Source organism: Gadus morhua, chromosome 14 (assembly GCF_902167405.1).
Source record: "Gadus morhua chromosome 14, gadMor3.0, whole genome shotgun sequence".
NCBI classification, from domain to species: Eukaryota; Metazoa; Chordata; class Actinopteri; order Gadiformes; family Gadidae; genus Gadus; species Gadus morhua.
In genome coordinates this window covers 7,441,852-7,466,750 of record NC_044061.1, presented here as the reverse complement: position 1 = coordinate 7,466,750, position 24,899 = coordinate 7,441,852, and the positions used below count along the sequence as shown (strand labels likewise).

Genomic DNA, 24,899 nt, shown 5'->3' with positions numbered 1-24,899 from the left:
AACGATATAAAATAGATATTGCAATGGTGACTTTTTGGTTAGATAATGAAGAACTGATGCTAAGGACGGGGTATATTTTATATCCTGAACTGTGAGCTGGTACGTTAGAAGATTTACAGACCTAGGTTGGTACATTTAGAGTTATTTCTGTACGTGTATTGTTATGCTAGTATATAAACAATATGACCGGCTGCCCTAGAGCAGCTTAATGGGGGTCACATAGGTACTGTACATAGAGGGCAGCGAGTGGAACCAAACAAAATCCCATCGTTCCAATCGAATTTCTCAATCACATGAAAGGAACATGTGATCCACTCACTGATCCTTGCTGTCCTGATGCCCCCCCGTTTGGCACTGTTTCCTCACATAATGCCTTGGGAAACATTTATTTTCGGAATTCTTTGCTGACGTGTTATGTAATACATTTGACACTGACGATTTAACACTGTAAATGTGTTGTTGTGTGTGTGTGTGTGTGTGTGTGTGTGTGTGTGTGTGTGTGTGTGTGTGTGTGTGTGTGTGTGTGTGTGTGTGTGTGAGAGTGTGTGTGTGTGTGTGTGTGTGTGTGTGTGTGTGTGTGTGTGTGTGTGTGTGTGTGTGTGTGTGTGTGTGTGTGTGTGTGTGTGTGTGTGTGAGTGTGAGTGTGTGAAGATGTGCATCAGTCTAGTATTAAATCTGGTCATATTTGGCTTTTTATGATACACTCCCAAACAAAGACACATGATGGAAAATAGGCGCTTACACCCCCACACGTAGATAAAGAAGACCAGGCTGACAGATACTGCTAGTATAAATGCTAGGGTTTCCTCCACCATTTGAGTCCTCTTCACAAACAGCAGCTAATCACTGGAATAACAAACACACACACAGACACACAGAAACACACACTCGTCTGGATTCGGATCCTATCCCTTTTATTCCTGCTGCCCCACCAGCACTAGTCCTGACAGTATTCCCAACTGTACCATTTTTGGAGAATTCTCAGGTTGTAATGCAGAGACTTTTCCTTGATACATACCATGTCAAAAATCTGAATTCTTATTCTTAAAATAATTCAATGATTTTGGATTTTTTTTATACAAATCTTAGCCCACAGTCAATATAAATTTAGAAAATGGCTTCAGTCTAGATGGCTGCCACTCTTCTCTCTCTCTCTCTCTCGTGCCGATGCGTGAGCGTTTTTGGAGGTTGTAGGGAATGTGTTCGACATTGACTGGTTCTTTTCTCTTTAAGGTTTGATTTTTCACAGGTGTTTTTATCATATTTATTTTCTATTATTTTCCCAAGCACTGTCCAGCAATCTTTCAAGGTTTTTAAAACAAAAATATGGCGGTAGCTAGTGGTAAGCTAGTGGTTTGTTGTGCCAAAAATTGAATAGGGTGGTAAGAAATCTCTGGCTCTGGCCCTGCGTTAAGGTGACTGACGGTGTTGAGTTCTCGGGGGAGGAGTGAGGGTCAGCGCTGGGTGCGGTGGTGGGCTATGATGGTATCAAAGCAGCGTCCAGAATGAATAGAGCTGTGGTTATGTATCTAGACTCCACGGATAAAGTGAACACTCTTGTCGAACAACGCATCCCTTTGAGAAACACGCATACGGCGGTCGTCTTTGTCATAAAAAAGTCTAAATGCCCCCCAATTATTTGATTTTTACCATCGTCTTCAAGCTGACACTGTACCAGCCCACGATTTTAATTTTCGGAAAAGATGATGTTAATGGAAACAAAGCAGGAAAAATAAATACAGCATTGGTACTTAAGCCGTCGGAGCAAGCAGAGAGCACTGACACAACCGCCGATGGTTCAGATGCTAGCTGGACGCCTGAAGAGATTAGCAACGTTTCCCTAACCTCCTCAGCTAAGATTGCTAACTCTAGGCTCATTCTTTTGCTATATGCACCGAGGAAATGTGGGCCAGAAAAAAAGGAGGCATACCCCTTGGTCGATTGTAAGGATGGTAAAACAGATGAATGGCTCTCCTACTCTGTCACACATAATGGAAAAGAGAAGAGGGCAATGTTGACGTCTCTTAGGGGAAAAAAATAAAAACGCATGCAAAACAATGCAGGAAAAGAGAGAATCAAGGAAGTCTGTGACAATATGAATGCATCGCACCAGAGGGCTATGTGCGCATTATTTCGTTCTTTTTACGACTCGGCACACAATGACATTTTCTGATAATGACCGATTACTCGAGTTACAAGGCGAAAATGTAATTGACACTTAAAATGTAATTTTGCACTCTAGATACAACGCAGAAAACCGACCATATGCATGATAAAATCAGCCAAAGAATCGAAGAAATACTTAGAAGAAACCGCCAGCCCGGGATGCACAACTGCACTGATCGAGTACCTCAAGTTCGAGCTGTGAACCACATTTTATGTTTCTAGATTTGATTGAACTTCCAAGGCATTGCCTACATCCCAGGCTGGAGCCCGCTGTTGGTGAAACTGTGTCTGACGTCAGTGGTGTGAACCAATCTTCAGGCATTTATGGATAAATGATACACTGTGTACAACAGTTCACCCCAAAACCAAACAAGAACTGGAAGAGTTTGCTGCGGAATTGCAGTAAAAAAAATAATTTGTGTGTTGAGCACGAGATGGGTGGCCAGACCTTTCATGTCTGCCTTGGAATCATTTTGAATCATAATGTGCTCACTATATTAGCTTTGCGAGGACAGATGAGAAACGATTGGCCTCCGGTAGGAAACTACATGAAGGTCTGTTAAAGAGGCTAACTTCAAAGCATTTCTTGTTAGATTTAGCACTCATGTATGACACGTTGAATGAGTTGGCCCTGCTATCAAAAGGTTTACAAAAAAACCACACAATGTCAGTAACCTGCACAGGCAAACTGATCAATCGTAGCATTCGGTTCATTGATGGACTGTGTGAACGACCAGGGACCAAAGTCCTTGTGGCTGAAATTGAAATATCAGAAGGCAGGTTTTGCACAGTTGTGCTGACAGACAACTAAAAAATTGTTAGAATCAATCGCCAGCAGTTTCTCAGAAGTCTAAGCAATAATCTGAGCAATCAATGTTCACTGCTGCATCATTGAGGAGGTCAGTCCCCTAGGTCGAGTCGGACTCAGAGTGGGTCAAATTAATTGCAGCACTGAAGGTCCTGGATCGCGACCAATGGCCACCAGCACAGAATATGCCGCCCAGTTTTGGGTACGGGTAAATAGGTGAACTCTTCAAAAGATTCATGCTGCCAACTTTGTGTGCAATTAATGGATTCAGGTACTTTATCAAGAGCACTGGGGATTCTATACCTGATGAGCTCAGGCCTTTAATGAATTGCATGAAACTCATCCAATGCAGCACTGCAGAGTGTGAAAGTAAACAGTAGCTAAAGTAAGTAAGTAGTAGTTGCTGTATCTGGTGATTATTTTAAGCATTTCTTTCTTTGTGCGTGTGAGTGTGTGCACACGCTTGTGGGATTCTTTATGATGACGTATTTAAAAATAGCGTTCCCCCAACTTAAAAAAATCTGCATAACACCACTGCCTCTGACATGTTGCTCACAGACAGACTACTTTCAGATGGACAGGGGAGACAGGGTTATAGTCTGGAACGAGTATGAATTTCTTTAGAAACAAAAGGGGACATTTTGACGTTTATTTTCCTAACTGTTTGTTCTTCATTGATACTGCGAGGAAATTAAAGAGACAGAGAGGCGTGGAAAGTATTTTAGAGAAAAATGTATACAGGCTAAGAAAACTGTTGGCAAGGCTGCCACAAATGAGGAAGATGAATTGTCCAACAGTGAATAATAATCTGTTGAGCAGATATACATTATTGATACGTTTTTTCTTGTTTTCCACACTTGTTTTCAACACATTATAACCATGAGCAGTTTTAAGATAGTGTCTTTAAGTCTCCACGGTGCAGGAGATGTAGAGAAAATAGAGTCGTGAATACAAAGAACATTGAAATTGCTTTTACCCAAGAAACGCACAGTAGCTAGGGAGCTGAGGTTGAATGGCAGAGAGAGTGGGGTGTTTAGGTTGTTTTTAGTCATTTGAGTTCAGCATCAGGGGGAGTTGCAATACTTTTTTCTTTTTTTCTTTTTTTAAATTTCCTTTGATTGTGAAGAAATTGCTAAGGGCCGTCTACTAAAGGCAAGATATGAAAAAAACATAGTGTTGTTTACGCACCAGCTTGCCTCGGGATAGATGTGTGTTTTAAGATGAATTGTCACCTTAAAAGGCTGCAATTCAAGCAATTTTTTACGTGATTTTAACGGCACCATCAGCGATTTGGGAAGGAATCACATCAAACGACCATCACTACCAAGGCTTGACAGATTTGAGTGTTATGGACACCCCATTTTGTCTTTTTTTAATGTCATGTTGAAAGCAAATCGTCTGAGAGACATGACGGATCCGGTTGTCCACACAGACCAATCAAATTGTATCCTGGGCAGATTGATGAAACATTAATTAATTCGGGACTTTTTGGACATTTCTAGTTCATTTGATGTCTGCTTGGTTTTATTGGCATGGACCAAGAAAAAGCATATGACCGGGTGGAGTAACAATACCTCTTGGAAGTCTTTAAGAGACTTTTAGTTTCTCGTCTGGTTTCCTTCACCTGATCAGGGTGGTCCATAGTGAAGCTGAAAGTGTATTGAACGTAAACAGTGGCTTAAACGCTTCTATTAACATTACTAGGGGAAATCAACAGGGCTGTTCTTTCTCTGATGTGCTTTGCTCACTTGCGAACAAACCCTTACTATGTAGGATTAGGAAAGCTGGGTAACGGTAGCTGATGTGTCGCTCGATTATGTCTATTTGCGTATACAGATGTTGTCATCATAGCTATTAAGGAAGATAGTGAAGTTCACACGTTGATCCACATTGTCGAGCTTTATGGGTTAATCTCATACTCAAAGGGACATTTTGCTAGAAGAACAATCAATTGTGGGAAAATGGCAAAAAGAAAAAGTGGAACTAACTGAAGGGCTTATATGGACCACAAACAGTATAAAGTACCTAGGAGTTCACGTGATGGATGATTAAGGGGTCAAAATGATGTTGTGGGACCTGCAGTATATCGACTTAGCGTTTTAGACACCCCAGCAAGGATTCAGGGCATTATTTTAGAGTTACAGTATATTTAGGATATGTTGCACTGGATACCACAATATTTTGTGTATGTATCTAAAGAGGGGAAGGACAGGGTTTAGTTCACCTTGAAAGTAGAAGGGCAGCTTTTAGATTTAAGTTTAAATATATTATTTTATATGATCCGCAAGATTTAGCAGAAATGTTTTTAGGTTGAGTTGGGAATTACAACTTGGGTATGGAATTTTGTATTCTTGACTCATCTTTTCTTAATCGTAAATGTTTGCCGCTTTTCTATTTTAGTGTTTTTTAAAACCTGGAATATCATGAATAGAACTAGTTCAGACTCTAATCAATCAATCACTTCACTGGCTTCTAAGGTAGCCAGTCCTTAAAGGAGCATGGCTGGAGATTCCCTGTCAACCTGGGACTTTATTCAGATGCGATGTGGTTACGGTGAAAACCCTTGTACAACTGACTTCTCTGTGGGAAGATAGCTAACACCTTGGCACTGGCTGCCAATGTGGTGATTCATTCTAATCACCTGATGGAACAACTTCTTGCAAGCTTCACCAACACCTTATCAGAAGAGGGACAGAAACAACTTGAAGACGTATGATGTAATGGAGTGACGGCACCAGATCAGAATGACCATTTTCAAGGTTGGCTTTTAAGGCTAAAGCAACAGGTGCTGAGCCCTTTTCCGGAGTTGGTAAAGAGTGGATGGCACTGGACTGTGTTATTGGGAACAATCAGTATAAAGTGTGTGTTAAAGCTGTGAACAAAGGAAAAGTTCCGACTTGGAAGGATACACCCCGGAGAGAACATTTTAGAGTCAAGGGAAAGAAAAATCCAGCTCGAGGCATGTTATACAAGCCACCGTTGACAAAAACATTGTTGATCGGCATTGGTGTGTTCTACACGGGATAATTGCAGTGAATGCGTTCATATCTATTTTAAACCGTGCGGTTTCAGATAAATGCCTGTTTTGTTCATACAGAGCGGCAATCTTTCACAGTTTTTTATATTGTTGCAGATTGACACTATTTTTCACACTGCTAGGTAGTTTGTTAACTTCCTTTGGAGAGCTTTAGTGGGCCGTTTTTTTTTTTTGTTACTTTTCTTATGGCAGGACAAAACAAAAGGGAGATTGATACATTTGATGTTTGACGAACAAAACAAGCGATCTACTATAGTAGGAAGCAGAAAATAGAAATAAGAGTGTGTGGTATCTTTCAAGGGTTTGGTAAAAGTGAGGATTTTACTAGAATGTATGTAAAGATGAAGGATCAGTATTTTTTTTAAATGTTTGGGTTCTCATAAAGAATTATAATTGTAATTTCTTATTTTCTCTGTCTCTGTCTACGTCTCTCTCTCACACTCTCTTTCTCCTCACTTGATAGCTGTCTTGGGATTCAGGTGGGCTGTCTGGGGAGTGTGGTTGAATGGTGTTGTGGGGGGGGGCATACATAATTGCTGGTATTTATCTCACCTGAGAAGCCAACGGCCCTCAGTGGCGGTTCATAACCCCGGCATGAAATTGATGGTGGAATTACACGGGAGGGCACCCACGCAGTCAACCCCGGCCCTCGTACTTTCAGTAGCGGGGAGGGGTGTTATGTCAAAGCTGTAGCCATAGTGGTAGATTACAAGCAATGTGTGGATGTTTGTGTGTGTGTGTGTGCGCAGGTGGGCATGCGTGCGATGGTGTGTGTGCCCGTGTGTAATTTTCCTGCCAATGTTTCTGTATAAAATTCTCCCCCGTCGAATGCATCCACTTCCCTGCAATGCTAAGGTGTCTCTGACACTGAGGTGTGTGAGCAGCCTCACATCAAGAACATGAATGTTCTGTGTTGAATTGGACTGTGTGATCAGGCAACAGACACCACATATATATGTGGCACACACGTGTCTTTATGTGGGCCAATCAGGGAGCAACAGCTCCCTGGCCCTACAGGCAGTTTATAGACATCATCATGTCTAGCCAAATGCGTTTGCAAAAGTCTGAAATTGAATGCATTATGTATGTGCAAATTATTTTTAGAACATTTTCCTAACATCAATGGGTGAAATTGATAAAAGCTCATTTTGCTGTTTACCAGTAAATTGTTACAGAATATAAACTTAAAATCAGTCTTTGCTGAATGTTGCAGAAATTATTAAATATTTTATTATTTAGAAATTTAAACATCCAATTTCAATACTTAGCTTCCTCCACTGGAGTTAATGTAATTACATTGTATGGTTTAAAAAACGGGAGAATATTACAGTTTCTCCCATAAGTTAAGTGAGTCAATGGGTTGCATTACATTAGGTTTACGCGAGACATCTTTCATTACGCCTCAGCGACCCATAAACATGTGAAAAGTAAGACGCAGCCGAGAATGAATCATACCAACAACAGCTAAGAGAGACGTTTCAGAGTGCTGGTTCACCATCTGCTTAACAGATAAGCTTGCTACATTTAAAGTAGAAGAAAAAAAATCCCTTCATTTGCATAGTCGTACGCTTTTGACTAAATCCTCGGCACTTACTGCCACTTCATATTGCGCCTGCCAACAGAAACTATGAACGCACACTATATGATCAATAGATGATTGAAAGTCTTTCACTATATGCCTGCTGATTCGTGATGCTCGTTAAACAGTGAAGAAGCTATATGTTTTTTTTACTTGGTTACCCGACACTGAAATATCAGGGTTATCCTTAAGACGGATTGCTACAATCACAACCATGTTCAATTCAACAATTTCAGAAGACATGTGCTTCACAAAATGATGACACTTATGCACTGTTTATCCCGCTGGGCTATAAGCATATGCTGTGATGGCCTCCCCGGCATTGTGGTGAGTCAAGACATTGATGAATAGCTTCTTTCTTGAAACACTTGATTAACGAGTTTCACTTTTATGGAAGCACATATACGTTGGAATTTTTCCCTCCAGTGGCTATGTCTTCTCTTCCGTAAAGTATTGACATGTCTGCGTCGTGCAAGGGTCAGTATATATACTTTTTATTAATCATTCTCATTTCTTTCTCCCTCCTGTAAAAGTTACAGTTGAAGTGAGTTATAGGGTAATAGTCACTTCAATCTAGTGGCGGTTGTATGAATTGCTGGGTCTAACTGGGAAGGACGGTGGTGTATGTGGAGATTTATTACCTGAGCCAACAGACGATACATTACCACCTTTTACCTTTTACCTTTACATTAAGTGCTTAATTTGGATATGTTGACATATCGTTTATAGGAACTTTGTGGGTGGCGACATGCAGAAGAAAATAAAGTAACAAGGATGCAGTGAAAAGGGCCAGAGTCATCTGACCCTTTTCACAAGCTAATCGTCTGTCCGAGTTGTGTGGGCGACAAATCGAATGCAGCTGTCCTCCACGCCTCTACCTGGTTTCCCCTCTTAGCCCCTGGTTCTGACCTGCTTCCACAGGAGGGATAAAGGAAACGGCACAACATGCAGTCTGAGAGGAATACCACAACTCTACCGTTTTCCTTTCATCCTGTCAACCTTTTCTCTATTTTAAGCGCACGTAAATAGACAAACTCATTCAAACGCACCTTACAGAGAGAGATGAACACACACACATGGATTATGCCACGCTTGGCGCACTCAAACACACACACACACACACGCACACAACTGTAACACAAACACAGCTCAACACACACCCTCATGCTTATACACACACACACACACACACACACACACACACACACACACACACACACACACACCTGTAACACTAACACACCTCAAACACACACCTTCATGTGCATAAACACACACGCACATGCACACACTCGCACACAAACCCCCACACACATAAAAAACACACAAAGTGCCACCTGCCTTGACAAAGTCACAGCATGGAAGGCGGCCCGCCTCTGGAGGTGGTTTCCGTGGAAACAGACAGGTAATGGCAGGTGAGAGGGCCCTGATGTGAGGGTGAAAGCTCCCACAAAAAGGGGGGGCTGGGGCTTGGGGGCCAAGACGACGTGCGATGCAAATAATAAGAATTTGAATAAAATGTACGAGTCTTCTCCAGTCAGATTCCAGGCTGTTTGTAAAGTTCTGCCTAGTGGGTACGTCTCTTGTTATTGTTGCATTTTTCTTGCTTCCCCACACAAGAGCATATTGATTGTGTGGCTGTTAGAGGGACACTTTGTTTGTGGGGAGTCCTTCGATTAACTAGCTCCCCCTCGCAAACAACCTGTACACAGATGAACACACACACACAAACACAAACATGCTCACACAGAGAGAGACACAGGCATTGTATAGAGACACACATGCAAATAGCCAAAGATGAGACCATATGTGAGCGATGTATGATTATATTGTACAGTTAAAAAATCAGGACCACGTAGATATCTTGACATCTGGACCATTTAGATATAAATGCAAAAGCCCACAGACACACACAAACATACACACACTGCTTGTATTTAAGAGAATCAATAAACATGAGGAAAACCTTCTGGAAAATGATACATTTAATGATCTTTGTCTGTCCATCTCACAATCCTCGGCACACTACCACTACTCAACTAGACTCACACACACAACCACACACACATACCTTCCAAAATACACACACTAACACACACAAAATGATGATACAGATTCAAATATGCAAACAGAAACACACTCACAACATGCACAGACGCGTTTTGCGTTTTGGAGATCATTTGTGCTGTGATGTATTACTTTGAAACGCAACAGATCTAGATACCAAATGGAATGTATTTATTTTGATTAAACCATGTTTTCTCGTATTCAGATGTGTTTGTTTGTGTGTGTGTGTGTGCTCGCACATGTGTGTGTGTTTGTACGGCGTTAGTGAGGGTGTCATTTAAAGAAGTGCATTGGGTTTGCGGGCTTCAGGAGAAACACACATAGTTATTCAACTGCTCGTGTCAGAAAATCAATGAAACATAGACACATGCACTCATCTGCACACCTATCTAGTAGAAAATCAACCAATTATAAGCCAGGTATGCCGCCATAGGAGCACTTGAGTGTGTGTGTGTGTGGGTTGGTGGGAGTCTATGTGTGTGCGGCTGTGTATGTGAGTGTGTGTTTGTGTATGCATGTGTGTTCGTCTGTGTGTCTGTGGCTGTGTGTGCGTATGTTTGTGTGTGTGTGTGTGTGGGTGTGTGTGTGTCTCTGTGAATGCGTGTGTGTGTGTGTGTGTGTGTGTGCGCGCGTGCGTGCGTGCGTGTAGTTGCACACGTCAGAGGTGTAGCTGAGCTGAATTGGAAAGCATCTGTGAAAGCTGACCTAACAAGGGCCTTATTGCCCACTCCTGCTCTCTCTCTCCTCTATGTTGCATTCTCTCACCTTCCTTCCTTCCTTCCTTCTCTCTCTCTCTCTCTCTCTCTCTCTCTCTCTCTCTCTCTCTCTCTCTCTCTCTCTCTCTCTCTCTCTCTCCCCCTCTTAGCTCTCTATATCACTCTATCGCTCCCTCTCTACTTTATCTCTCTACCCTCTATTTTCTATAGCTCCCTCTCTTACAGAAGAATAAAATTTTCCACCCGGTTCAAACACCATAAAATATGAACTAGTTCAGGACTAACAACACAAGACAGCCAAGCCTGTACTGTCTTCCATCACACATTGGATGCCATTACACATCAGGTATCCACTGGTAAAACCTGTTTTATGGTTACGTTTTATATTGTTGTAAATTGCATCGACGACATCCCTCAAAGAAAAGGCATAACATCTTCAAATTTGTACCCCTCATCTTCCAATGGTTAAGTACCGCCTCATATACTCAAAGGTTCTCAAATATTACAGGCACAATGATGGGCAAAACGGATCAAAAACATCCCTGTGAATCCATCTTCAGGACACACAGCGAGCGCAATCCACATTCCCCTCATCAAGACCTGTGCCCACTATTCGTTCACACGTGAGTGGGCGGCATTACATTTCATGTTTGCACCTGGGACTCAAGCATTTTATGTCCATACATCCTAGCAGTTAAGCAAGCTAGCTTTGTTGTGTACGGGGAAGGGGTTAACCTAAGAATTGTTGGTGCTTGGCACTTGGTTCTATGAACCTCCTTACTGTACCGACAGCTATATATTGTTGCCCTTTCTTCGGACAAATGTACTTATTGTAAGTCGCTTTTGATAAAAGCGTCTGCTAAATGCCCTAAATGTAAATGTGAATGTCATGGCTGCCGGTCATTGTCTACTGATGAGCCTGTGACATGACAGACACTACCTATGAAAATACAAACAACACAAACCGCAACTTCAAAGTGAAAGTGAAAATGAAACTTACACATGCTGGGAGAACTCGGGCACCTCGTCGTTGATGTTGGCCATGCGTATGCGCACGGTGGCCGTGCCGGTCCGGGGAGCCTGGCCGCGGTCCACCGCCATCACCACAAACTCGTACAGATGGTTGGGTCTCTCGAAGTCCAGCGGGCCAGCAGGGAAGATGGTGCCGTGCGGGGAGATGGTGAAGTCCGGGCTCAGCGTGTAGTAGGTCAGCTCGGCGTTCTCCTCTGAGTCGCAGTCGCTGGCAGACACTGCAAAGAGAGGGGTTGGGAAAGAGCCATTTACATTTAAATTAGGGAAGTTAAACTAGGAGTCAAACTTAAGCCCGACGAGTCACATCGTGGTCCCTGTTGAGAAGAGGGCAAGAGAGTCAGTCCATAGCCACTATTGAGTGTGTGACAGAAAGAAAGAAAAAGATGGAGGGAAACATCCAAACTGAAGTCATTTTCTAAAGAGAGAGAGAGAGAGTGATACAGTCCATCTGTTGTAACTTTCAAGAGTTAGAGAAAAAGGGAAAGAGAGATCTGTAATCATTATCTAGGGAGAGAAAAAAAGACAGGGAGAGAGAGAAATGCAGAGAGAGGGAGAGAAAGCAATAGATAGAGACATACAGATTCCCATAGGGGAGAGTAGGGTCGGTGAATGTGTGAAGGAAATGTAACGGTCTACAACAGAGCAAATGTGCTGTGTGGGTGAGTTGGCACTTTTCTGTATGTAGGAGAGGATGGAGATAGTATCTGCACTGGGCACATGGACAGCAGCAGCAAACGACCAGCAGCTAGGATCCAAGTGCATGGACAAAGAGAGAGAGAGGGGGGGGGGGAGCAAGCGAGAGAGAGAGAGAGAGAGAGAGAGAGAGAGAGAGAGAGAGAGAGAGAGAGAGAGAGAGAGAGAGAGGGGGGGGGGGAGAGAGAGAGAGAGAGAGAGAGAGAGAGAGAGAGAGAGAGAGAGAGGGGGAGAGGGAGAGAGAGAGAGAGAGAGAGAGATCAAAATCTGAGAATGGTCATTTTGCAACATTTTGCTTCGCTGCAACACACATTGGGAATCCATGGAGCAGGGAGCATTCCCTGGCCTGAATTGATTGCCTTGCTAAAACTGAAAGTGCCACCAGGGATTTTGAATAAGCATATTTTCCGCTAACAAGAACACTCTTGATTCTACATTTTCCCTTACATTGCATTTAGCAAGCGTATACATCCAACATATGAAAGGAGAAAGTTATTGAAACAAACATGATGTTACTGGAATGCACAAACTCTGGGGCTCACATGAAAAATATGCTTATTTGCACGTACTAATTACCTTGAGAATACAATACATATGCTGATTTAAAGTGCATATTTAACAGTTCATTGTTTAAGGATAATAATAATTGTGATTCTTCCAAAATATTTAAGGAATTTCAGATCCAGCTATAAAGTTAACAGGTCAGTGAACAATACATCGATTTTTTTTTTTTTCAACTTGGAACATTTTATATGATCAATTTAGTAATCAATGACATATTTTTACTGTTACTAAAGTAAGACTAAAGTAATCCAGAGGAAAACTATCTCAAATCCAAAGTTTTTGCCAGTCTCTGCCAACCAGTTTGTGAAGACTCTTCTCTGCTATGAACTCAGGTTGCCTTGTTTTCTCGTGTCGTAGAGGGTGCTGATAATATAACACCAGGTTGTGCTGTGCATTCGCTCATAATAAGGCATATACACAACAACAGTACTAAACGTTGCATTGGGTCGTTTTAATGGCAAAACCGCGTCCCCCTCCCCCTAGAACTCTTAAATCTTAAACTTAAATCCAACTGTTTGAAAACGATCTAAAACAGAGGGATGAACTCAATTCTAATTACAATTTAATACAAAATTGAATTAATTCATTTTAGATAGTAGCCTTCTTTCAAAACAAACGAAAATCCATGACTTGAGCAATTTTTTTCCATCTTTTAATAATTTACTATGTTTTTTTTGGAGAATAGAATGGTAGCTAGTAATGGCCCAACTCGTTTATTGAATAACCCTTTTTACCTGAGCATTGTTGGCTGATTTGTTTCTGTTCAGTAGGTTTATTTTAAGAGTTTAAACTACATGGGAAGTACATGGTTGTGGTCTGAAATCAGACATTCCTCAAAGCCACCCAATGATGAATGTAATCATTAAAGTCCCTGTAAGACCGTAACTCATACCAACTACATTGATTGCATCGTAAATATTTCATATGGAAAATAAATTGGATATTGGATAGAAGTCATTTTAATTCCAGCGGGGTGATAAATACAACGTCACTACTCGTCATTACGACTGTCGCCCCCTCCAACATCCCCGGGCGGTTATCGGCGACCTCATATCTATGGACTAGGAGTCCACAAATCAATGTTACGCACAGCGTCGAATGATAGGTATATTGGGTGATCAAGATGAGCCTAACGCAAGTCACAGGTTTGGGTTCAATAACTAATTATCGAAAGACAAGAAATGTCAAGGCCACCGCTAGCCCCAGCCTACTTTTTACTGTTACTGTTGTGCAGTTACAGTAACACACCCCCCCCCCCCCCCCCCCCCTACAGTGTTGTGAGAGTAAAGGTGTTGTTTTGGTAGGTAATGGACAACCCTTGCGTGTAGATCCAAAATCTCTCTGCTGTACACATAACCATACATCACCTGAGCAATGACTATAAGATAAGACAAAGGCAGTTATCCCTATCACAGCAAGTAGAGCCTGACATTTACGCCCAGATCATAGTGTGATTCCATTGCTTGAAAACATGTATTTGAGCAAGATTGGGTTTCCATGCGTTTCAAGGAATTATAGAAAACAAGAGATATGCTGGCACTCATCAGTGGTATCTGTTGCTAAGTGTATAAGCAATAGATTTGTGGCAAAACATTTTGCAACAATAATTGAAATAGTTAAAAAGGACTGGAAAGAGGATGCAACATTCTGGGACGGGCGCTACCTGCATCGCAGCGTAACCCGATGTCTCGTATCCACATTCATATTCATGTATTTCCGTAAGCAAACGCTGTCATAACAAGCATCAAAGTGAGCGTAGGCCTATATATTCTTGAAAGAAGAGCAATCCTCTGCTCTTCCTGTCTTGCTGACTCATCTTTAATTTGTTCTTAAAACATCCCGCGAGTAAATAACTGAAATTAGTTTCACGTTCCATGTAAGCCAATGTGTTCTTTTTGCCGGCTTGCAAAGCTTTAAAGCGAATAAATGAAAGAGAGCTGTTGTCTTTGAGATGAAACTTGTTACAACTCCTGCAACATTGGACTGAATTCAATCTTTGCGCTATTTAGTCTTAGTTCACTGCGTGTTGCAGCCTTTACAAAATGAGTGCAAATTGGCTTTGAGTTCATAACAACCACATCTATTTTCATTCCTTAACAAACATGGTTCATGACTTAAAAAGGAAAAAAAAGAATGAATGTGTTATGAACAGGAAGCAAGGCTGAATACCCCCCCCGATCAAGGAGCGGGGGGGGGTTACCCTACTGATGATGTGTTGTTGCAATAGTAATCCTGCTCAGTACGAGAGGAACCGCAGGGGTTAATATATACTTTTGTAGTCAAGGCGGGGCCCTACTGTTGTTAAGGCGGCCGCCTTGACCATACAGTGCTGGCGGAAACACTGACTATACCCATACGTACCCATAGTTCTACAACTACCCTTGTAACTAATTTATTTATAAATGTATTTATAAATTATTATTTCAATATCTTTCTAAAATGATAGCTAGCAATTCAAAAGATTAAACCATACAAACCATTCATGACTACAAGAGAGCATAGGCAATGATTTACCATGTTTGCTAAGCAGTCTCAAGTAAAGTCAAGCAGTCTTAGACATGGGAACATGCATGCACCCACCCATCACAAATGCATGTACATTTAGAAAATGTATACTTGCAAACATACATACAAATAAATACAGTGTGTACACCTCTATGCACATGACACAGCAGGGTGAATACTTTGAACCTCTTACTGGCATCCAGCCCCAACACCTGCTGTGTGGCCTACATCGCACACACATACACACACACAAACGAAAATGCATGTACACATACACACAGTCACACACACATATAAACACACACACACACACACGCATGTACACACACACACAAAAATGCACACACACAACAGCTTTTAAGACATACACACACCAACATACAATCATTTACAAACACACACCTATGTAAATGCACAAACATGGGAATGCCCACGTTAAGACATAGGCTTACACAAACAAATTCATTTGCATATCATGCCCTAGATATACATCGGAATTTGTACCTGAATTAGCTCTGACTTCTTCAGAAAGTGTACATTGTTTTGTATAATTAAGTACGAAAATATATACCGCGCATTATGATAAATTTGATAACAAATTCTTTAATTGAACAAATCAATAGGGAACGTGTGGATAGAAAAAAAAACATATTATGTAGCAACAGAAGGTGATTAAAATTAAAGCGAAACATGTTTCCCACTCGAGACAAGATCCATTCTGCTGGCTGTCTGAACGCCCTTAATGCGCATTCTACAATTAATAGCACACTTTCAACATTACCATTAGATCTTGAATCGTTCTCAAGCTTCCAATTGAGGGTAGGTTGGGATTTGGACGATATTATTTTTGCAATAATATGTTACAGACTTTACTACACAAACCTGTTTTATTATCCGTGTAAGACACTGTTACTCTGGCTACGTCTGCCAGCTCTTCAGTCAAACAGCGTTTAATTGGTTGCACGCTATGAAGGGATAGTTACCGTCGAAATGCAGGGTCAAGCTAACCCTATTTTTGTGACCCACCCCAATACAACTCAACGTGTATTTCCGCATTCAAGATTGAAAAATTAAGCTGTGCGCATTATCATTCTAATTACGTTTATTTATTTGAAAACGTTATTTCATCCACCGCATTTGATTCAATTTCAGACAGCCTATGTTTGTTTTGAAGTCACGTAATTGGATGGAGTGTCGAGGACTTAATTACTATACCCCTTCTGACCTATCTAATTTCACTCATGACACAGCCTGGAGACACTAGACATGTCCCTAGGAACGACCAACGGGGAGACCTTTGGAACAAGATAATTATGAGTCAACATCAGAGCTGCACACAAACCTTCCTTGTACAAACCAGTCAGCAACAATGTGTCCATAGAATCCCATCGTAAAGACAGCATCATTTAGGAGCATTGCAGCAAGGCTGAGCATTGACTGCCACACAGTGAAACAAGAGGGAGAGAGACGGATGGAAACTGAGCGAGAGTGGGAGAAGGGCAGAGACGAGAAGGAGAAATACCAAGAGAGAGAGAAAGAGAGAGAGAGAGAGAGAGAGAGAGAGAGAGAGAGAGAGAGAGAGAGAGAGAGAGAGAGAGAGAGGGAGGGAAGACATATAAGTATGAGAGAGGGCGAGAGAACAATATAGCGAGTGGAGAAAGAGATAGAGAAAGGTAAACCATGTTCCAGGCGTTCCCATCTCACCACGGGACGTCTGAAACAATGTGCTCACATTGATCATTATTGAGAGTGCGGGCCGGAGGTTTGGTTTTATGGTTCTACTAGCGTTGAAAGAGAAGCATGCTTCCCAGCATGCCTAGAAAGCATGATTCAGTCACACGGGTTTGTTTCAGTCACATGGGTTCAGCAGCGAGAGAGAGAGAGGGAGGGACCTCTGATAGAAGAGTATAAATTTCTCACTTAAATGTTCCGGGTAATGCTTTTGCAAAATTCTTTGTCATTCCTTATTGTTGTTATTCTAGTCTTTGTCAACTGGTTCACACAGTTCATGACTAGAGCATGAAGTAAAGGACTGGAAAGAGTTTGTTTTTTGTTGTAGATCAGGATAACACCACAGCCCATGAGCCTCTCTCAGCCGAGGAGAAAGGTGAGGATGAGGAGGTGCGCGGCGAAGAAAGAGCGGGAAGGGAGCGTGGCAGTGTTGTCGGCGATAACGACTGGCCTCCAACCAAGTGAACACAAGAGCGGAGTCCAAACCAAGCCTTACCCTTTGTTTCTCTCATTTTTTCCCCACACACTATTCAACCTTTTGTTTTTTCACCCGAGGACTCACCTTGCAGGAGGGAGGTTGCCGTGGTTACGGTCTCCGGCACGCTGTCCTTGCTGTAGATGGACTGCAGGAACTCGGGCACGCAGTCGTTCTCATCCACAATAACCACGCGCACCTGCAGGAGCCCCAGGGGTGGAGAGAGAGAGAGAGAGCGGGTGAACACAGAGCAAGCGGCGGGAGAGAGGGGCCGGGAGACGGTTTCAACCAGGGCCAAGTACAAACACCACTTTCTGAGACGGACGGAGTCGCCGTTCACAGACCGCGACCCGCTGGTCGAACCAACACTCAGAAGCGAAGAAGAAAACATCTTCGACATTATGTGCAGAAAAATAATGGCCTCTTTTCTGAACAAAGAAAATACACTTTTTTTGTTTTTTTTTAAATGAGAGTTGATTGCGCCAGCTGATTTATTAGTATGCAGATAATAGGGCTGGGGGTACAGTAGCCAGGGTAATGATGGCAGGGCTTCTGCCTTTGGACAATGGGGTTGTTAACAGCCTCATAAATAAGGCCCGGGAGAATGAATGTGAAGCAGGGCAAGGAATATGATTACTGTGTGACACTGTGGCCATTAGGTGTTGTGTGTTATCGTGTGCATGTGGGCGCGAGTGTGTGTGTGCGTGCACGCATGCGTCACACGTGTGAGTGTAAATTCACTTCGCCAAGTGCATTTACAACTTATTATCCAAATCTGGTTTTCTGACCATCTGCACAAAGACATCATGATCCCTTTTTACAGCCTGACATTTATATTGGCTTAATGCTTCTTTGTGCAAACTCCCTGACTGTACAACAGGTCACCGGGCAAGGGCTGTAAAACAAGAGAAAACAGCAGTATTTGCTGTAGGAGGAGAGAGGTTTGTTATATCGGAATAGAATGTGACCCTCTCCTCTTCCAGTTCACTGGTCTCTTCCTCCACAGTCGGAGTAGAATTGGATTTATCAAAGGTTTATTTTTGTAAAGGCCCCGATAAGAGCCGTCCTTGTAAGGGCCCGTCGGAACACAATGGTGCTTGTTGGCTTTGCGGTCGTGACTTCGCCCTGGGGGCTTTTGTGCAAACAAACTTCTCGCGAGGTGCTACTGTTGACCGACAGTCAGTTCACATCCCAATAAAACCTGAACATGGTCATGAAAGCTGGCCTGCCCGCCCAGCCCATAACCAATAAGAGCACACTTGCCAAAACGTGCGCACACATGAATGTGCAGTTGGTAAATAGCAGCCGGAGTATGAGAACCGCTGGGCCAGATGAGATTTTCGTATTATCAGATAATCCTTTGGTAAAGATCAGCTCTGCAGCCATGGGCGGCAAAATGAGATCTGACCGTGTTCCTTCCCCAAGGTGGTTTATGTTCTGATGTCGGTGGTCCTGAATACCATTCCCTTTGTGTGTGCGTGTGTGCGTGTATAAAAAATGATGTACGTAATATAAAATAAACCAGACTGGGTTTAGTAAGATATGGACAAATGTGGGGTAGTGTGTGTCGGTGTATGTTTCAGTGTTTGTGTGGGTGGGTTTAGGTGTATGTGTGTGTGTGTGTGTGTGTGTGTGTGTGTGTGTGTGTGTGTGTGTGTGTGTGTGTGTGTGTGTGTGTGTGTGTGTGTGTGTGTGTGTGTGTGACTGTGTACATGTTCACAGGTGTGTTTGCCAACCAAGCAGAGAAGCGAGAGACAATTGAATGAAAAGGGAAGGGAACTCAGTTGTGATGAAGATCGTCGTCCTCAATAACACACACAAACACGCACACGCACACACACCCGCACCCGCCACACACACACACACACACACACACACACACACACACACACACACACACACACACACACACACACACACACCCGGGGCGGGAAGCAGGGCAGCAGTGTGCAGACCGGGGCTGGTTAGGTAACTAATGGTGCCACGGAGCTATCAGTCCCACAGGGGGAGCACTCGGGAAGCCACCTGCAAATGAAAGTCACGCCCGCAGTGCCTCCACTCGACAAAAATCGGAAATATACGACACCTCTGCTCAGCGGCGGGGTAGGAGGCAAACTGGAGGTGAGAACGGGGAGGATGAGGCGGAAACAAGAGACGCAGACCTCGGCTTAGGGAGGTGTCGTGTTCGGCTTAATTGTGAAAAATAACTAATATCCCTACGCGCCGAGTGTCTGCTCGTTTGGAGACAGAAAAGCGAATCAGGTTCGTGAGACGTTGTCGAGCGCTAGGGTTCACAGCGGGGCTGCGGCACCATTTGTGTTTCATTGAACGGTTTTTATTTTTGAGCAGCATAGCTCACAATGCTACAGTGCTGATGGGAGGGCGTGGGTCAGCGCTGGCCCGATCGGCAGGGTTCAAGACAGGCCGCGCGGGGTTACCGAGAGGGCGCGGCGGGGGTGTGAGGAAGGTGGGTGGGGGAGCGCGATAGGTCAAGCATGCACAGGCCCAGACATGCACTCGCTTATCAGTGCCGGTCTGAATACTTTTCTTTCTTCATGTCTGTCTTTACTGGGGGTCATTCCCTCTGCCTTCCTTTTCCTTTCTGTTTCTCTTTATTCCCCTTCGCGCGTGGCGGAGGGAAACGCCGCACAATTAATCCATCCATGTGATCTTTCGTATGCACGAGTTTACCCAACACAATGGCAGTATGATAGAAATGTCGGAGGAATCAGGAGTCACCCGTTTCTTAATCATTTCAATAAGCTTCAGCCGTGCTTCCCTAATCAGTTGGGTTACTGTGATTGGGAAGTCAGTAGATTTCCACATGGCACAGTAGCTGCATCCTTTTAATTGAAACGCAACGAGGACCTGAGTGCTTTCGGAAATCCCATGATGTGCTTAGCATTTAGCTGTGTCACGTCTGATGCGCCACACAGCGGAATGCAATTTGGCTAAGGGGATTGCATTTCAAAGCAGATTGCATTAAGAAGTTCTGTATTTCTTCCTCCCCCGCACACCTAGTTTTATCCCCGTATGGCAGTATATCTCCGTAAATGTCATCTGTGCATCGAGTTTCAGGTTAATGCATTAAAGGAACCTTTCATTCCCTTAGAAATGCTCAGCCACTGTGGGCAGAAATAAACACATAAACAAACAACAAAACGCAAAGACAGTTCAACGAAGGTCATCACATAATAGCAAGGTTATAGAAAATATTGAAGTTAAGACACATCAGTCAAACAGCGCACATCAAGGAGGCCATAAACACATAGTGTACACACATGAAACGCAGAGTTAACACTAAGTCTAGGCAGAGTAAACAAACAGTAAACGCCAAGTAAAGACGCATCAAACGCACAGCAGACAAAGAGTATACACAAACTAAACAAATAGTAAACACTAAATAAAAAAAAACGAAATATACAAACCGTAAACGCACAGCAAACGCACCCTATGCAAAGTCAACACACAGTTAACACGCAGTCTACACATAGTATACAAACCGTCAACACACAGCAAACCTACCGTATACAAAGTCAACACACAGTAAACACACAGTCTACACAAAATATACAAACCGTCAACACACAGCAAACGCACCGTATACAAAGTCAACACACAGTAAACACGCAGTCTACACAAAGTATACAAAACCGTAAACACACTGCAACCACAAAGTAACCAGACAGTAAACGCACAACAAACAACAAAGAAACCAGTGAAACACGAGACAAGCAGGCCCCGCCCCTCACCTCGGCGGCGCTGCTCAGGCTGTCCACGCCCTCGTTGGCCCTGACCAGCAGCAAGTAGCGGTGCTGGTCGCCCTCGTAGTCGATGGAGCGCGTCAGGCTGATCTCCCCGCTCTCCGCCGAGATGGAGAACAGGCTGCTGGGGTTGATCAGCAGGCTGTAGCTGATGGGCTCCTTCTGGAAGGAAAGGGCCGGCGTGGTAAGGAACCTGAGGGAGAGGCAAGAATAACAACGGTCAGACCGGAGGCGGAGAGCAGCGGCCTGTTGGCTCCTTCTTAAGGAAGAGGCCGACAGGTTGGGGGTCATTGGGGATGGTACCCGGTGCCTTTTGGCTGGAGTAGCCCTAGCTGCTATGCTATCCTGTACCCCTAACCTTTGAGAGGAAGCGTAAAATGTTAAATAATGTAAATACAAACACCATCATGAAAAATCTTCATATTTTCAGCACGTAAAAAGATTCTGAGGTAAATGCGGGAAAATCGAAAACCTTTCAGAACACGGTCATGAATAGGGAACTCACATATTTAATGTGTTTATTGTGCAGTGTCTACGTTATGTTTCTAGTCCTGGCTGAGAACACAATATCCGCCCTCAGGCAGAGAGTACTCGCCCAAGCCAAATCAAAGAAACTGTGGCCATTAGTAGGAGAGTGGAGCCGCACCAAGAATGGGGCTGGGGATTAAAAGATCCCTTGTTATCTATCGTGCGTGTAAGGGCCTTGGTACGTTCCTGACAAGAAATGGAGCGTAACATTATCGTCTTCAGCAGCTCACTAACTCCGTCAGTCAGAGGAGGCCGGACGCTCAATAATGAGACCACGGCAGAGTCACACGCTATCAGGACCCCCATATTAGCTCTAACAGCTCAATGTGTCTGTGTGGATGTGTGTATTGATGGAAGGTTATGTGTGTGTTATTTGTGTGTGTGTGTGTTTATGTGTGTGTGTGTGTGTGTGTGTGTGTGTGTGTGTGTGTGTGTGTGTGTGTGTGTGTGTGTGTGTGTGTGTGTTTCTGTGTGCGTGTGGTTTATCGAAAGTTATCAGGCGCCTGTGCATGCATCTGAATCATTGTGCCATGCATATTTGAACAGCTATCACACCGGTGCACAACAAGATCTAATATGAACAGGGCTTAGACAATGAATTAAATCTCTCACACACCACTGAATCACTGATTGAAGCTTAGATGAACGTGTATGTGTGTGTGTGGTTGTGTGTGTGTGTGTGTGTGTGTGTGTGTGTGTGTGTGTGTGTGTGTCTGTGTGTGTGTGTGTGTGTGTGTGTGTGGTTGTGTGTGTGTGTGTGTGTGTGTGTGTGTGTGTGTGTGTGTGTGTGTGTGTGTGTGTGTGTGTGTGTGTGTGTGTGTGTGAGAGAGGGTGTCTCTGTGCCTGCGTGTGTCTGAACAGATCAATAACTCAGTGCTGCCCACGACTCTGCATGTGTTGTTGGGGCTATAATGAATAATGTGTCCGTACATGGGACTCCGCTGGGCAGAAACATGTGGATTGCTAAATTGCTCGCCAAAGCCAATTTAAAGAAATCATGTTATTATTTGTGAGCACACTTAAGATTTATGTCAGGAAGGAATTCTTGCTTGTGTGAAAAAAAAAGGTGCAATTACTATAATTGGAGTTCCAGCCCGTATCTGTTTTGATCATGGTGGGTTTGTTAGGATGGATAGTGGAAATTGTGCCCAGTTTGGGTGTGTGTGTGTGTGTGTGTGTGTGTGTGTGTGTGTGTGTGTGTGTGTGATTCACGTGTCCTCCAATGTGTGTGTGTTGACGTGTCAGCGTGTGTGTACGTGTCCACATGCACTCGTTCACTCATTCATGCGTGTGTGTGTGTGTGTGTGTGTGTGTGTGTGTGTGTGTGTGTGTGTACTCACGGCTGGCCCTCGGGGGTGTTCTCGGGTATGGCGATGGTGAAGGAGGCGTTGGAGAACTGCGGGGGCCGGGGTCCCGCCACCACCGAGACGGTGGCCGGGGCACTGCGGCTGCCCAGGCGGTCCGCAGCCACCACCGTCAGCAGGTACTCCCGGTCGCGCTGCAGGGGCAGCCCAGTGGTCCGCACCTGGCCGCTCTTACGGTCCACCTCCAGGCGCCCGTCGCCGCCTGGGGGGGAGAAGAGAAGCTGCAGCCGTGAGCGCCTGGTGGCCAACTACTAACGGGGCCTTAAGGCCAGTAGGTGTTGGTGAAGCCACTAAGGGGTAGTTCTTAAGGCCTACAGGTGTTTGTGAGGCCACTAAGGTGTAGTTCTTAAGGCCTACAGGTGTTTGTTAGGCCACTAAGGTGTAGTTCTTAAGGCCTACAGGTGTTTGTTAGGCCACTAAGGTGTAGTTCTTAAGGCCTACAGGTGCTTGTGAGGCCACTAAGGTGTAGTTCTTAAGGCCTACAGGTGTTTGTTAGGCCACTAAGGTGTAGTTCTTAAGGCCTACAGGTGTTTGTGAGGCCACTAAGGTGTAGTTCTTAAGGCCTACAGGTGTTTGTGAGGCCACTAAGGTGTAGTTCTTAAGGCCTACAGGTGTTTGTGAGGCCACTAAGGTGTAGTTCTTAAGGCCTACAGGTGTTTGTGAGGCCACTAAGGTGTAGTTCTTAAGGCCTACAGGTGTTTGTGAGGCCACTAAGGTGTAGTTCTTAAGGCCTACTGGTGTTTGTGAGGCCACTAAGGTGTAGTTCTTAAGGCCTACAGGTGTTTGTGAGGCCACTAAGGCCTACAGGTGTTTGTGAGGCCACTAAGGTGTAGTTCTTAAGGCCTACAGGTGTTTGTGAGGCCACTAAGGTGTAGTTCTTAAGGCCTACAGGTGTTTGTGAGGCCACTAAGGTGTAGTTCTTAAGGCCTACAGGTGTTTGTGAGGCCACTAAGGTGTAGTTCTTAAGGCCTACAGGTGTTTGTGAGGCCACTAAGGTGTAGTTCTTAAGGCCTACAGGTGTTGGTGAAGCCACTAAGGGGTAGTTCTTAAGGCCTACAGGTGTTTGTGAGGCCACTAAGGTGTAGTTCTAAAGGCCTACAGGTGTTTGTGAGGCCACTAAGGTCTAGTTCTTAAGGCCTATAGGTGTTTGTGAGGCCACTAAGGTGTAGTCATTAAGGCCTATAGGTGTTTGTGAGGCCACTAAGGTGTAGTTCTTAAGGCCTATAGGTGTTTGTGAGGCCACTAAGGTGTAGTCATTAAGGCCTATAGGTGTTTGTGAGGCCACTAAGGTGTAGTTCTTAAGGCCTATAGGTGTTTGTGAGGCCACTAAGGTGTAGTTCTTAAGGCCTACAGGTGTTTGTGAGGCCACTAAGGGGTAGTTCTTAAGGCCTATATGTGTTTGTGAGGCCACTAAGGTGTAGTTCTTATTGCCTACAGGTGTTTGTGAGGCCATTAAGGTGTAGTTCTTAAGGCCTATAGGTGTTTGTGAGGCCACTAAGGTGTAGTTCTTAAGGCCTACAGGCGTTTGTGAGGCCACTAAGGTGTAGTTCTTAAGGCCGACAGGTGTTTGTGAAACCCTGGTAGAAGCCACTAACGATTAGTTCTTAAGGACTATAGGCATTTGTGAGGCCACTAAGGTGTAGTTCTTAAGGCCTAGAGGCGGTTTGCGGTGATGGGATGTGAGAGTAACTGCCACAATTATTAGTCAACATAATTCTATTTATTCAATTTTCGTAATACAAAGCAAATATTTGTATTCTTTGTTCAGTAATTATCTCAGTGGCTATTTCATCTCCATATAATGTATTACAAGTCCCATTTGGCGGTTTTATTGAAATAAAAAAGTGATTTACTGAGTTAAAGGACTGAC

General features: G+C 43.8%; 1 protein-coding gene across 1 annotated transcript in view; it reads right to left on the bottom strand.

The window, feature by feature from the left end:
• The window catches only part of si:ch211-186j3.6 (neural-cadherin), a 234,689-nt gene that overhangs the window by 146,676 nt on the left and 63,114 nt on the right, over nt 1-24,899 (bottom strand). The window contains exons 3-6 of the mRNA XM_030376396.1: nt 23,006-23,231; nt 21,126-21,330; nt 17,461-17,572; nt 11,374-11,623 (exon numbers count right to left, since the gene is read on the bottom strand). Coding sequence (XP_030232256.1) covers nt 11,374-11,623; nt 17,461-17,572; nt 21,126-21,330; nt 23,006-23,231 — 793 coding nt within the window. The remainder of the gene's footprint in view (nt 1-11,373; nt 11,624-17,460; nt 17,573-21,125; nt 21,331-23,005; nt 23,232-24,899) is intronic.